The sequence below is a fragment of the Folsomia candida genome, unplaced genomic scaffold (genome assembly GCF_002217175.1).
Source record: "Folsomia candida strain VU population unplaced genomic scaffold, ASM221717v1 Fcan01_Sc021, whole genome shotgun sequence".
NCBI lineage: Eukaryota > Metazoa > Arthropoda > Collembola > Entomobryomorpha > Isotomidae > Folsomia > Folsomia candida.
Genome location: NW_019091213.1, coordinates 2,277,353 through 2,291,470, shown reverse-complemented (window position 1 = coordinate 2,291,470; position 14,118 = coordinate 2,277,353). Strand labels below are relative to the sequence as shown.

Sequence of the window (14,118 nt, the reverse complement as noted above, 5' to 3'; positions counted from 1 at the left end):
ATAGCATATCTATCCTTATATTATGTATCTCTATGTATCTATCATACGTGTTTTACCGACGAAATACAATTGAGCTTTGACTCAAAGCCTTTGAGCATCGTCAAAAAAGCGAGTAATGCTTGGTGTTTCGCGTTAGTAAAGACCAGTCCGTCTCTGTTTCTCATCGTGTAAAGAGGTGTTTTGCTCGAATGATGAAAGAGAAATAAGAATTCACACGTTTCTTTACACATATTATTGTAGTACCACTCGTTTACACGATTTACACTGTAAATTTTACAAACTTACAAGAAAATCAGCGCAAATTAATTACAGCTATCCATTCTATGCAAAATATGAAGTCCATTCTTCCCCTGTATGTGAAAGGAAAAGTGGTCAAAGGTTTCGGGCGAGGTTCTAAAAGTCTTGGAATTCCGACAGCAAATTACGAACAATCTGTAGTCGATAAATTACCGGACCAACTTAAAGCAGGGATCTATTTTGGGTGGGCAAAAGTTGGGAATCAGGGTGTGGTGGAGAAGTGCTGCTTATCCCTTGGATGGAACCCCTACTTTAAGAACCAGGTCAAGTCCATGGTAAGCGACTAATTTACATTCTGTTTATTTACATAAATAAACCGGTCTAAGGCATTTCAAATTATAAATTATAATTTGGTCGGTCATTTTTTGTATGAAAAGTTCTTATCCTTATGTGAAACCTAACTTTTATTTTCTTTTCTTTCAGGAAACTCATATAATCCATAATTATCAAGAAGATTTTTACGGGTCCATCCTTAAAGTTTGTGTTGCTGGTCATATACGAGACGAACAAAATTTTAGCAGCATTGGTACACAATTTACAATTTTATGTGTATATATAATATTAGTGTCCTTTAAAATAATAACAAATTGATTTAAATTTCAGACGAATTAAAAATCGCCATCGAAAATGATATACAATTTACTCTTAAAGAACTAGACAAACCGGAAATGCTGGAGTACAAGAACAACAATTTCTTCATGACTGAAAATGGATTCGCTTAGTTAGATTAATTGCGTTATGTGTGGTTAAATGTTAGTATGAGTCTGAATTTGCAACTGAAAATTTAATTAACAAAAATTACTTTGTAATTTCATAAAAATAGTCAGAATGCCTATAAAAACAGAAGAATCTCGCAAAAATTGTACCTGCGCACATTTTATGGAAATATGTATTAAATAAAGAATGACTATTTTAAGGATATTTTTACTTTCCGTTAAACTTGGTTTATTAAATTGACTAATAATACAGAGCAATAAGATTAATGCTAACGCAGACTATAATATTTTCTTAACTAGAATTTTTCCTTGAGATTTAAGTTTCATTTTCGCAATGAAATCCTCCAATTCATCCTCGTTCATTTTCAAGGGCTCAATTGCTGGGAGCTGGGCTTCAATAACTTTGTCTTCTTCGAATAAGAGTGGTGCAGGCTTTTTAAAAGGGAACGGAACCCAAGGCAGTCTTTCTTCGACTTTACTCGTCCAGTGAACGATTCTGCTTCTTACTATGACTTGCTCTGTTTTGTTTATCTTTAAATAAATGAAGAAAGATATAGAATTAAATCATAAGTAATGTCACGTTTACACTTACTGTTACTGTCACATAAAATTCTTTGCCATTTAAAGTAAGGTCTGGTCCTTTTATAGGATTTTTCGGCAATGTTATGGCATGGTCTGGAACTATGATGTGAGCTTTTCTAAATGCTAGAGGACACAATATCGTATTAGATTTCTCGGCCAACAAAAATTAAAAGGAAAGTGCTAAAGTAAGAAGTTAAATTGCTCAACGACGTTATCTTACCTACACGAACATGCCAAGGTTCCAAGGTCCAAGGAACATCTTTGTTCATTGTGATAAACAGGATAAGCTTTGACAAAATATCCATTGTCTGTAAAACAATAAATACATGCAACTAAAATGTATACTGAAATGGAATCGAAAATTGCAATCTATAAATAGAGATAAATCTTACATTTTTTACATATCTGGAACTGTAATTCATAATATTTAAAGCAGTCGCATCCCTATACTTTTCCTTATTTTCTGGCGTTGGGTAGACGGCTTTATGTTTTAAAATCAACTCACGTCCAGTTTTCGCCCAAATTTCGACACATTCTCCAGGTTGTCCCACATCTGAAGGTAAATAACAAAGTTTATCAAACAATCAAAGCTTTGTAAATCACATTTATGATAATATCCACTCACTTTCAACGTATTCGGTGAGCAAAACATTCATCAACGGGCGCACATAGGGAGTTGGATTTTTATCTTGGACTGTATTAAAAACCTGGTGACGTCTCCTTAAGCTAGGGTATTTATGAATCTTGGCCAATGGGGCTGGATATTTTCGTTCAACAATGTAAGTAGCTGTCTAAAATTAAGTACAAAAAATCCTAAATTAAATATGAAAAAATATTTTTTGTAACAAAATTATTGGAGTTGGTTGCGTTCATTATTTTAATAGTAGTTACCCACCCTGAAACTTTGTTGAAGGAACGGTCTTTTTGCGACGACCTGGAAAAGCTGCAACAATTGTTTCCCACTGGCAGAATTCATTTTCATAAATTTTATGAAATTAACTAATTTGAACAAAAATAATTCTTGTCCACATGTGCACCGGGTGGGAAATGTGAGACTTAAAATTTGACTTTGCCGCGACTCCAGTAAATGAGGTTTGTTGAGCGGTTAGAATTTCTGCTGTGTTGATTATTGTAAGAAAGACACGTTACAAAGTTTCTTTCTAGATTACCGTTAGTTAAAAATTAAAAATTAAAAATTTGAATTTGAATACAATGGTCCTGAGATAAGCGAGTCAAGAAGAGATTGGAAAGCAGAAGAAGAAGAACTTTAGTCGGAGTAAGAAACGGTAACAAAGTCACATTTTATTCACTCTTTACACTTTACATTTAATTGATTTAATCATAAATTGCAAATTGTATTTACAACTTTTTAGCCCGAGTCAGGGCTTATAGAGCTATTATGTCCGTATATCTGTCTGTCTCTTGCTAAACTCATGGCTAGACTTTAGTTAACCGTCGGTCTCCGATAGGGTTAAGTGATACGTCATTTTGTTCGTCTCGGCGAGCTGAACAAGAATATCGAAGCCAGAAGGCGCGGAAATGTCCCGTTCAAAAGTTATGGCGGGACAAAGTTTGAAATTTTTATTGCATTTTTGGACGTTTCAGAGAATTCTACGACTTTGTCTCACTTTGCCCCAAAGCGGGAAATTTTTTGGGGTATATTGAGATTTTAGGGGTAACGTGAGATTTTTAGTTTTTATTGCAGAGTATTGAATTTCAATCAATTTCCGACATGGGAGGACATTTTTGGGGTAAGATGAGATTTTCGGGGTAACGTGAGATTGTGGCAAAACGTGGCAAAACGGGGGCCCTCACATGGCGACCGCGAGCGAAGCGAACCTGGAAAATGCGAAAGCGGGAGCCCCGCACTGGTAGTAATTATGTCGAATATTGGGGTATTGTTCGTATTTTAGCGAGCGAAGCGAGCAGGTTAGGTTAGATTGAATACGCGGAAAGTGCTACCTAGGAGAGCTACCTAAAAGTGTTACCTAGAAGAGCTACCTAGAAGAGCTACCTAGAAGTGCTACCTAGCAGTGCTACCTAGAAGAGCTACCTAGAAGTGCTACCTAGAAGTGCTACCTAGAAGAGCTACATAAAAGTGCTACCTAGAAGAGCTACCTAGCAGTGCTACCTAGAAGAGCTACCTAGAAGTGCTACCTAGAAGTGCTACCTAGAAGAGCTACATAAAAGTGCTACCTAGAAGAGCTACCTAGCAGTGCTACCTAGAAGTGCTACCTAGAAGAGCTACATAAAAGTGCTACCTAGCAGTGCTACCTAGAAGTGCTACCTAGACGAGCTACCTAGAAGTGCTACCTAGAAGAGCTACATAAAAGTGCTACCTAGAAGAGCTACCTAGAAGAGCTACCTAGAAGTGCTACCTAGAAGAGCTACCTAGAAGTGCTACCTAGAAGAGCTATCTAGAAGTGCTACCTAGAATTGGGGAATTGGATAGGAAATAACCCCAAAAGTCTCAAAGTACCCCGAAACCCCTCCCGCCGTGCCGTAAAATGATTGTAATTCAATATTCTGGAATAAAAACTAAAAATCTCACCTTACCCCAAAATCTCAATATACCCCAAAAAATTTCCCGCTTTGGGGCAAAGTGAGACAAAGTCGTAGAATTCTCTGAAACGTCCAAAAATGCAATAAAAATTTCAAACTTTGACCCGCCATAACTTTTGAACGGAGCGTTTCCGCGCATTCGGGTTTCGATATTCTTGTTCAGCTCGTCGAACTGAACAAAATTACGTATCACTTAACCCTATCGGAGACCGACGGTTAACTAAATTTTTTCCAAACTCATTCTATCGACTTGTTCCAAAGTGATAGTACAATGTCATACGGACGAAATTATTATTTTAAAGGACCCCAATGCTTTTCTAATTTTAGATTAAATGTAAATTTACATAATCTAAGGCTCAATGCAAAAACTGAATCCATTTTCGTTGCTAATATTTCCTGCTCCCTCCAGTCGAATTAGCTCCTAGAGATCGCTCCTCCACCACCAGCAGACCCACCCCCCGGAGTAAACCGTCCTTTTCTGGTCTTCGCCTCGTACAGAATTTGAGACTGGCGTTTCACAAAATTTCGTGTCACAGCCTCCTCTTCTTCACTGGAGTCCTTTCTCCCCCTCCCTTTTCCTCCCTTCATGCCCCCTGCACTGTCCTCTCTTTGTGAGGACTCTCCTCCGCCTCCCACATGCAACCCACCACTAATTCGGTCATGGTCATGAACTAGAATGGAAGGGGCGCGATCTCGAAACGAGGCCAGAATATCGGATGCGGACCCTGTCGACATGTCTCCAAGTGCATGACCCCCGCCTATTCCTACGTCCAGGTCCGAGATGGAACCTCCAAGTCGGAAACTGGTCGTGGAACCCACGGGTGAAGGCAAGTTGAAAATCGACGGCCCTTCGGCTGCAATTTCGAATGGGATCAGGCCACCACCACCTTCCGAACTGGTATTGAGGTCGTCATTGTTTCCATATTTTTGAGCGAGTGTCGTCGGGGTAGTTGGGGGCATAGGAGAAAATGAAAATGACGACGACCCAAATTCAAACCCACTCCCCAATAATCTTTCCAATTGTTTAAGTACCAGTTTGAGTAAGCTTACTACATTTTCTGCCGGAATTTCACTGCTCACAGAATGAGCTGGGACTTTGAATTCATTTATTGTGCAGATTTCGTTAAGTTTTGCAAGCATTTGTTCCATGACGAGGATGTGATCTTCACGCCAACTATTGAGCTTGTCCCTTTGCATAGAAATTGACGACATCTCCTTGTTGATTTTAGAGGTTCGAGTATTCAGCTTTTCCCTCTTGAGGCCTCCGCTAAATTGGAGTTGGCTCAGTTTGTCGTCGAGGAAGCGTTTCCGGAGTTTCGCCTTCCGAACGACTGATTTTACGTTTTCTTCTTGCACGAGGAGCTCTTTCGCATGGTTTCTTTGTTCCTCAAACCTCGTGACAATGAGAGATGGATCAGATTCGCCAATCATTGCTGCCAATTCGGCGTAAACGGTCTCCACGATGGACTGACCTTTTCCTTCTCGCTTATCATCTGCAGATTGGTAGCCGACGTAGAGGCCTCCACCATCCGCAACTGAAGAGTCGCGATGAATCATATGGAATTTTGGGAAAGATAACTTTGCTCCAATTTGCTCCATTTTTTCTCGAATAGTTTTTAGCTGAAGGCGTGCCTCGTGGAGGTGTTGTTCTCGTTCAGAATAAGCTTTAATTGTCGTTTCCTCAATCTAGGCAAAGTTACCATACATTTTGATCATAAATAATACTTAAGAACTTAAATACCGAGATGATGAACCCATATTTTCTACCTCGGTCAATCTTGTCTTCGCCACCTTCTTCGCTTTCAACGAATCAGCTAGCACTTGTCGAATCCGTTCAATTTCTGCAACGTCAGAGGCCAACTTCTTATCATTTTCTGAAACTTGCATGTTCAGAGAAACGTTTTCTTCTTTTAAAAGAGTGATCATGTTTTTGTAACGGGATCGAATGTTGTCTGCCTCTGTAATTTTCATCATCATTGCGGCCGTGGACGTCTCGGTATGTTTTATCCCATCCAGTCTTCTGTAGTTGCAATTATACATATGTACGTTATGCATTATATTAATAGTTAAAATTAATTAAGCAAAATAGTGGCAAAATTGCCGTACTTTTTAACTGCTGGTGGAACAGTTTTATTATTAGAACTGGTCCGTTTTGGTCTTAAATTGCCTTCCATCATCTTATGCAATTGTTCCTCCTCCTCGGCCACTTTGCTCATTAAAGCGACTTGTTGTTCTTTCGAGTATTTCAAATAGTTTTGCTTGTTTCGCAACGTTCCAATTTTGCATTCTAAAATGTCTACGACCTCTGCAAACTTTTTGTTTTTGAATTCATACGCTTTCTTCTCTCCTCCCAATCTGGCAGAGATTTCCTTTACAAAAATCTCCTTGGACTGGATCATCGTCTTTCTTTCACTCTTCAACTGAACATTTTTTTCTTTTATCTCCTTTAAATTGGTCTCGTTCTTCTTTAACGTCTCTTCATTGGACTCGTAGTTTGCTTTTCGTTCTCCTTCGACCAGGTGAATGCGGCGTTTTAGATAAGAAATTTCCGTGTAAATTATTCGATGAGTGTCACTCACAAAGATATTTTCTAAGGATGTGGCTCGTGCTTTTTGCGACATTTTGAAAAAAATCTTTTAGTTATCAGACGGTTTTAAAAAATGTTATATTAATAACTTTAATAATTTGTCTTTAAAAATGCACAGAAAAGAAAGCTGGCATGTTAAATCAATAATAAATATTGATTCAACTCTTATGGAGAAGGTTTCAGATTGGTGTATTGATCCAACTGCTTAATTAAGTATGTTTTTAGTGCTTATAAGTTCATGCTTATATACATGTACTTATTTGAGGAAATTGTTTCTTACAGATAAGAGCCAAAGGTTAGAACAATGCCCAAGAGGGCGGCCGCCAACACCCCGGCGAAACCCAGGAAGCGGGGACGCCAAGCGAAAAACAAGGAAGGCGCTGGCGAAGATGTTGGAGAGAATGACGAGGACTTACTTCATCAGATGAAAAGACGTGCAATCATCGAAGCTAAAGATGATGAAGAAGACTGGGTTCGTGAAATGGAAAAGGAAGAGGGTGGGCATTACTTGGAGGACATTTACATCCCTCCAAAAATCACTCGAACGGAGCATCCCTTCACCGGAGAACGTTTAGTGATTGAGAAGATTGTTTGCGAGAACTTTAAAAGTTATGGAGGAATTAAAGAGATGGGACCCTTTCACAAGTCATTCTCTGCCATCATTGGGCCCAACGGGAACGGAAAGAGTAACATAATTGACGCCATGCTGTTCGTGTTTGGATATCGGGCATCTAAAATCCGCTGCAAGAAAGTATCCACTCTAATTCACACGTCAGAGTTGCTTCCTGATCTCAGAAGCTGTGCTGTCACTGTTCACTTTTTTAAAATCATTGACGACGGGGATAAAGTGAAAGAGGGGGCGGACGACTTTCAGATTGTGGAGGGGTCAAGAATCGCAGTTAGGAGGAAAGCATTCTCGGACAATAGTTCCAAATACTATTTGAATGGAAAGACTGTCAAATTCCAAGAAATTGCAAAATTTCTCAAGTCCAATGGTGTGGATTTGACACATAATCGGTTTCTTATTTTGCAAGGAGAAGTAGAGCAAATTGCTCAGGTATATAAATCATACACTGCTCACTTTATGTATACATTAAATGAATGAATACGATTAAAATATGCTTCTCTAATACATTTATAGCTACCACCGATTGGCTCTAATGGAAATGATGGCTTATTAGAGTTTTTGGAAGATGTAATTGGCACCCGTCGTTACATACGTCCCTTGGCTCAATTAGAGGAACGAGTAGAAAAGTTGGATTATGAACGTGACGAGAAATTGCAACGAGTGGACAAGGCAGAAAAAGAAAAGGCTGCTTTAGCTGAACCTGTCAGAAAGGTGATTGCATATTTAGGCTACATTGTTATATACAAAATTCAAATTGACTTATTTAGACATTTGTTCCCTTAATTTAATTCCTTACAACAGGCAAAGGAATATCTTCGAGATCAAAATGCAAAAATGCGCTACCAAAATATTCTTTTTCAAAAACAAAAGTACACGGCGAAGCAGAAAGTGGAGGAGAAGGAAAAAATCAAGCTGGAGTTGGAAGTAAAGATTAAAACTTTACAGATACGTCTCGACGAAATCCTTTCCACCAATCAAAAAAGAAAAGAAGAGACAAAGAAAGCAGAAGTTGAATACAAAACTGCAGAGAAAGAATATGCCAAGGTGAAGAAAAAGTTTGATGCTGCTGACGCCGAATTTATCCAACTTAATCAAGAGTTGCAACGGCTAAACGAAACACGTAAAAAACATTTGAAAGAAGTCACAAAGTTACAGGAAGACATCGAAAGACAAATCGGAATCCCAGCTACTCACAACAGGGACATTGAGCAGTTGACAAAACGACAGTTGGATTTGGATACGGACATTGAAAAAGAAGAACGTTCCGTCAAATCAGACTTGGAAAAATTGAACATAAAAGTTGAAGAAGCTCTGAAAATGAAGGAAATTACGGACAAGCAGTTTGCTGAACAAAAAGCTGTACGGGATGAAAAGAAAGCTGTGATGGACAAGCTTAAGAAACAATTGGGCAATTCAAAAGAGCGTGAGGGAGTCGAAAAGCAGAAATTGAATCAAATGGAAGAAGACCTCGAGAAATTGAAGGAAACTATTAGCAAAAAAGACAAGGAAGCAAGAACCAGTTTGGGAAATAACAAGATAGCTACGCTGGAGGGGAAACTAGAGCAATTGATCAGCGAGGAGACTCAACTTCAGGAGGTGGAAGCTGGAAAAAGAACTACATTCGAGCAGGCGAGAGACGAGTATCAAACGGCTCAAGAAGCATTGGAGGGTAACAATCAAATGGATAAGGTGAGGCATTAGGCATTTTGTTCGGCATTTATAAAACCACCCCCACCCTCGTCCACCCCCACCCCCATCCACCCCCACAATTTTTATGGGGCAACGTGAGATACCTTGGGGCAAAGTGAGATTCTATTTCATATTGGGGTATCGTTCGTAATTAGCGAGCGAAGCGAGCAGGTTAGGTTAGATCAACTAGGTACGCGGAAAGCCTGGAAGGCTGAGCTAGCAAATCTAGCTAGCTAGGCTAGATAGAACCTAGGTAGCTAGGGTAGCTAACCTAGCTAGCTAGGCTAGATAGAACCTAGGTAGCACTTCTAGCTAGCCTTGCTAGCTAGCAGAGCTACCTAGGTTAGCTAGCTAGAATTTCTACCTAGGTTCTATCTAGCCTAGCTACCTAGGTTCTATCTAGCCTAGCTACCTAGGTTCTATCTAGCCTAGCTACCTAGGTTCTAGCTACCCTAGCTACCTAGGTTCTATCTAGCCTAGCTAGCTAGATTTGCTAGCTCAGCCTTCCAGGCTTTCCGCGTACCTAGTTGATCTAACCTAACCTGCTCGCTTCGCTCGCTAATTACGAACGATACCCCAATATGAAATAGAATCTCACTTTGCCCCAAGGTATCTCACGTTGCCCCATAAAAATTGTGGGGGTGGACGAGGGTGGGGGTGGGGGTGGTTTTATAAATGCCGCATTTTGTTTACAAAAAATATGACCTCAACAAAATAATCATGTAATTTTATGCATTTATCTATATCTGACCTAATTATGATATAGGTTGATCGTGCCTTACTCGAAGCGAAAGCTGATGGGACACTTGCCGGGCTGTACGGAAGGTTAAAGAACTTGGCAAAAATTCCGGAAAAATACAACATTGCTGCAACTGTGAGCACCGGACAACTTGAGCACTGGATTACTGATAATGATGACACGGCCGGAAAATGCATTGAGTTTTTGCGAGCAAATGATCTCCCATTTCAAAACTTTGTATGCCTCAGCCGACTACATAACTATGTTCGACAGGCGAAAGAACGATTTGACACACCGAACCAGTCTCATCGTATTTTTGACTTGTTAGATATTAGTGATCGGGATCTTATTCCTGCTTACTACAAAGCGTTCAGAAATACTTTGGTGAGTCAACTCAAAACATTATACGATATTTCCTGTTTAATATATGGCATGAATTTTTTATGACATTTCACAATCTGACATCTTATGAATGAATATGTCGATTAGTGTCTTGTCAATTTATCACGTTGGTACTTAATGTCGTATGTTTTCTCCTAATTTCCAGGTTGCTGATAATATAGACATTGCTACAAAAGTTTCTTATGGTGGAAGCCGAAGACATCGAGTCGTAACATTGAAAGGAGAAATTGTAGAAGTCACTGGTAAGAGCGATTAAGTAAATAACAAGTAATTGATTGGGTAAGTAATTGCGTGCCCTGTCTTTCCTTTTAGGATCCCTTGTTGGCGGAGGAAGACCAATAACAGAAGGGAAACTGAACTCTAATCGGTCAGGTATTACAGTTACTAAACAGCAGTTGGCTAATTTAAGGAAACGCCACGACGATGCTCTCCAACACTATCAAAAGGCACAAGAAACTCGTCAAGCAGCAACGCAAAACGCACGAAAACTCAGCGAAGAGATTGAAGAAATTAAACGCAAATTGAATAATTTCACTTCGGATATGGCCGCACTGAAGGCACAACTTCCCTTGAAGCAAGCCAACGTTGAAACTCAGAGTAAAAAAGTGAAGGATGTAGCCCTCACTCCTGCTGTCCTAAAAGCGAAAGAGGCTGAAATTGAGCAAGCCGTCAGTGAATTCGACGAATTGCTAGAAGCATTCCAAGAGGCAGAAGAAAATGCTAATCGAATTAATCAAAAAGTTCATGATCTCCAAGTCATAAAGAAGAAAGAAATCACAAAGAAATTAGACAAGTTCAAAGAGCAGAGAAAGAAAGTTGAAGAGGAGCTTAACAAGAAGATCGTCGAGTTGAAAAATTGCGAGACTAACCGCAAAAAGTCGGAAAAGAAGCTGGAATCTCTTCAACAAGAAATTGTTAATTTGCAAAACACAATGGAGAAGAAGAATGAAAGGAGAAAGAAGGTGGAATCTGAAGCCAAGGAAATTAAAGATCTAGACGAAGGGCTCTCAGCAAGAGTGAAGGAAACTAAAAAAATATTCGACGAGTTAAATTCACACTCTCATGAAAATCAAAAAGAAGAGAATACGTTAACAAAACAAAAACTCTCTCTTGAGAACCAACATCAAGACGCCGCTAATGAGATGAAAGGATGCCAAACATATCTCAAAAATGTGGACGATTCGAGAAGCAAATTAAAGTTGCATGATATTCCAGAAGAAGACGTTGAGCAATTTAAAGAATTCACGGACAATGAAATCCGGGCATATCCTGTGCCAGAACTGGAGAGAAAAATTCAAAAGTATTCAGAAAAAATTAAAAGTAGACCTACTCCGAATTTGAATATTTTGGACGAATACAGAGATAAGGTGTGTATCAAGTCTCTTTGAGTGAGTACTGATTTGTTGTATGGATAAAAATGTTAAGTTCTTTCCTTCTAGATTGAGACATTACTGGAACGGATCAAAGAATTGGACATGATCACAACCCAAAGAGATAAATTTCGAGAAGCCTACTGCCTGCTGGACCAACAGCGATCTACGGAATTCATGGAAGGATTTGCTTTAATTTCATCACGTTTGAAGGAAATGTTCCGGATGATATCAATGGGCGGAGACGCTGAACTGGAAGTTGTGGACACGCTAGATCTCTTTGGCTGCGGGATTAATTTCTCGTGAGTATTATTTATGTACATTAATACTAAACTTGTTGAAATAGTTAAGAATGATGTTTATTTCTTCTGACACCTCTAATGAGCCGTGTTTTTCACAATGATTCAACATTGCATTAGCAACTTACTGACTTTTAAAAATAACTCCTTCTATAAATGTTAATTATATAAAGAGTCAAGGCAAAGAATTGTAATTTGATTATTTCGGCGTATTTTTAGGGTAAGACCGGCACGGAAGACATGGAAAAAGATTTCCAACTTGTCTGGTGGAGAGAAAACCTTGTCGTCACTTTCTCTGGTTTTTGCCTTGCATCATTTTAAACCCAGCCCTTTTTACGTCATGGATGAAATTGATGCTGCCCTGGATTTTAAAAATGTATCAATTATTGCGAATTACATTAAGGTAAGGTTAAAAATTCTACTACTTGTATTGAACATTTGTGTTATATGATGGTAATAAATTATTATTTTACTATTTTATGAATAGGACCGAACAAAGTTTACCCAATTTATCATCATTTCGCTGCGTTCCAACATGTTTGAACTGGCCGACAGTCTTCTCGGTGTTTACAAAGTGGACAATATGTCGTACTGCATTCACTTTGGTGTGAAAAAGATTGTTGCTGAACTTCGACGTAAGATTGACAGAGCGCGAAATCCATTGGCAAGCCAAGGACAAGGGAATACTGGTCCTTCTACGAAAGAACTCCAATCCCAAGACGTTCCAGCGTCACAAGTTCCTCCAGTGCAAAACAATTCTCCTATCGCCGGCACAAGCAAAGCTGCAATGTTGGAACTAATGCAGCAGCAGCAAAATAGGACGAGAAAGTTTCCAAGAATTGATTTATCAGCAATCATCGATGAGGATGTACAAGTTGACGTCGAAGAAGAAGAAGAAGATGGTGAAGAGGAGAATCATTCCCATTTACCAAAAAGTCCGACAGTTATAGAGAAAACTGTTTTAGAGCAACAAAAAGAAAACAGTTTTACACCTCCAGGACGAGTCTCCGATGCCCCAAGTGCTGCTGCTGAAGAAGCTCTTGGGAGTGCAGACATGTTTGAAGACATGGATGCAGATGCAGATGTAGCATCTATCCCCCCAAAACGAAGTTCCTTGCCAAAGTTTACCTCCACACCCTTTGTCGGTAGAAGGCCAGCACATGCAACGAGAAACCAGGGTGGTGGATTCATTAATGACAGTGACGAAGAGGGTGGTGTTATCGGCCCGACTGATGTCAGTCCTGAAATTTCTCCGATAAAGGGCAACCCACCCGTTGTGCCATTCACTCCCGCACCTGCTGGTGGTGGTGGTGGTGACGACGAGGAGGATAGTTTTAAGTCTGCTCGAGATTCTCAAGATTCTGACGTCGATGAGATTGGTCCGTCTCAAGAATGAGCCAGCTAACAGACACCAAATAATATGGCAATAACGGGACGATATGGTTTCTATCTATGTAATAATCATAATCATAATAATGACATGTTTATAAAACAAATCTATCATAAATTCCTTCTTGTCAAATTGTTCGTTAGAGTTTTATTGTATTTAGATTAATGTTTTCTTGTAAGATTCATGAATATTCTCTCTTCTCTCTTTCATGTCATTAACCAAGTACAGATATTTACGCTTATACCTCACGTAGCACAAGATTAGACAATATTAACCTATAAATAGATTCGTGACATTTTGCACTTTTTTATTGTCTACAATTCTACAAATCAACTACGGAGATTTAATAAAAGATGACAGAAGTATGAAACTAAAAACTCCTCTCATGCACGGCTCATCACTATATCAGATAATATCATCATATTAAATATTCATAACCAAAATGAATTGTATCCGTTCCGATGAGACCAAAAAGTGCACATAATCCATAATAGCAACAATTTTTTGCTTCTTCTTGATCTTCAATGAATCAAGGTCAAGTGAATCTCCTCTTCACCAAACCAACAATGAAGCTCGTCTTTGAATCCAAGAATCTGTTCTCCATTTGGCCAAAGCAGTGGTCAAGTCACAAAAAAATAACGATTTGATTTATGCCAAGTCGACTCGACCAAGCAACACCAACCTCTCCTCTCAGAAACAATGGATGGATGAAAGAGATGCTGTGCAAGTTGGATGAAATACATAAACCTTGTTTTCTGAATGCGAAAATCAAGTGCATGGTTATGATACCTATGATTAAGGTGTGTAATTCATAATTGAGTGATGAGACTAGAAGTGAGGTTAGCAGTTTGGAAAAT

At 39.1% G+C, this 14,118-nt stretch overlaps 4 protein-coding genes across 6 annotated transcripts; 2 read left to right on the top strand and 2 right to left on the bottom strand.

Annotated features, from left to right (window-relative positions):
- Positions 1-17: 17 nt before the first annotated feature.
- LOC110858635 (riboflavin kinase) lies at positions 18-1,216 on the top strand. The gene is made up of 3 exons (XM_022107463.2): positions 18-572; positions 721-823; positions 901-1,216. The coding sequence occupies exons 1-3, from the start codon at positions 324-326 to the stop codon at positions 1,017-1,019; spliced, it is 471 nt and encodes a 156-aa protein (XP_021963155.1). The 5' UTR covers positions 18-323; the 3' UTR covers positions 1,020-1,216.
- LOC110858634 (39S ribosomal protein L9, mitochondrial) lies at positions 1,210-2,675 on the bottom strand. 2 transcript variants are annotated; one of them, XM_022107461.2, is made up of 6 exons: positions 2,491-2,675; positions 2,221-2,386; positions 1,988-2,148; positions 1,816-1,903; positions 1,606-1,718; positions 1,210-1,544 (listed from the first exon to the last, which is right to left on the bottom strand). In XM_022107461.2, the coding sequence occupies exons 1-6, from the start codon at positions 2,575-2,577 to the stop codon at positions 1,293-1,295; spliced, it is 867 nt and encodes a 288-aa protein (XP_021963153.1). In that variant the 5' UTR covers positions 2,578-2,675; the 3' UTR covers positions 1,210-1,292. The 2 variants fall into 2 exon arrangements, with proteins under 2 accessions (XP_021963153.1, XP_021963154.1); XM_022107462.2 differs by having other exon boundaries at positions 1,217-1,544; positions 2,221-2,408; positions 2,491-2,631.
- A 52-nt stretch (positions 2,676-2,727) lies between these two features.
- LOC110858631 (structural maintenance of chromosomes protein 4) lies at positions 2,728-13,638 on the top strand. Of its 2 annotated transcripts, XM_035858625.1 has the most exons (11): positions 2,728-2,881; positions 6,863-6,957; positions 7,027-7,801; positions 7,886-8,083; positions 8,174-9,061; positions 9,828-10,184; positions 10,348-10,444; positions 10,515-11,569; positions 11,642-11,874; positions 12,091-12,274; positions 12,359-13,638. In XM_035858625.1, exons 3-11 carry the CDS (start codon positions 7,049-7,051, stop codon positions 13,265-13,267), a joined length of 4,674 nt encoding a protein of 1,557 aa, XP_035714518.1. In that variant the 5' UTR covers positions 2,728-2,881; positions 6,863-6,957; positions 7,027-7,048; the 3' UTR covers positions 13,268-13,638. The 2 variants fall into 2 exon arrangements, with proteins under 2 accessions (XP_035714518.1, XP_021963150.1); XM_022107458.2 differs by lacking the exon at positions 6,863-6,957 and having other exon boundaries at positions 2,730-2,881.
- Positions 4,572-6,867, bottom strand: LOC118438454 (coiled-coil domain-containing protein 151-like). The gene is made up of 3 exons (XM_035858768.1): positions 6,264-6,867; positions 5,925-6,177; positions 4,572-5,843 (listed from the first exon to the last, which is right to left on the bottom strand). Exons 1-3 carry the CDS (start codon positions 6,776-6,778, stop codon positions 4,572-4,574), a joined length of 2,040 nt encoding a protein of 679 aa, XP_035714661.1. The 5' UTR covers positions 6,779-6,867.
- Positions 13,639-14,118: the final 480 nt, after the last annotated feature.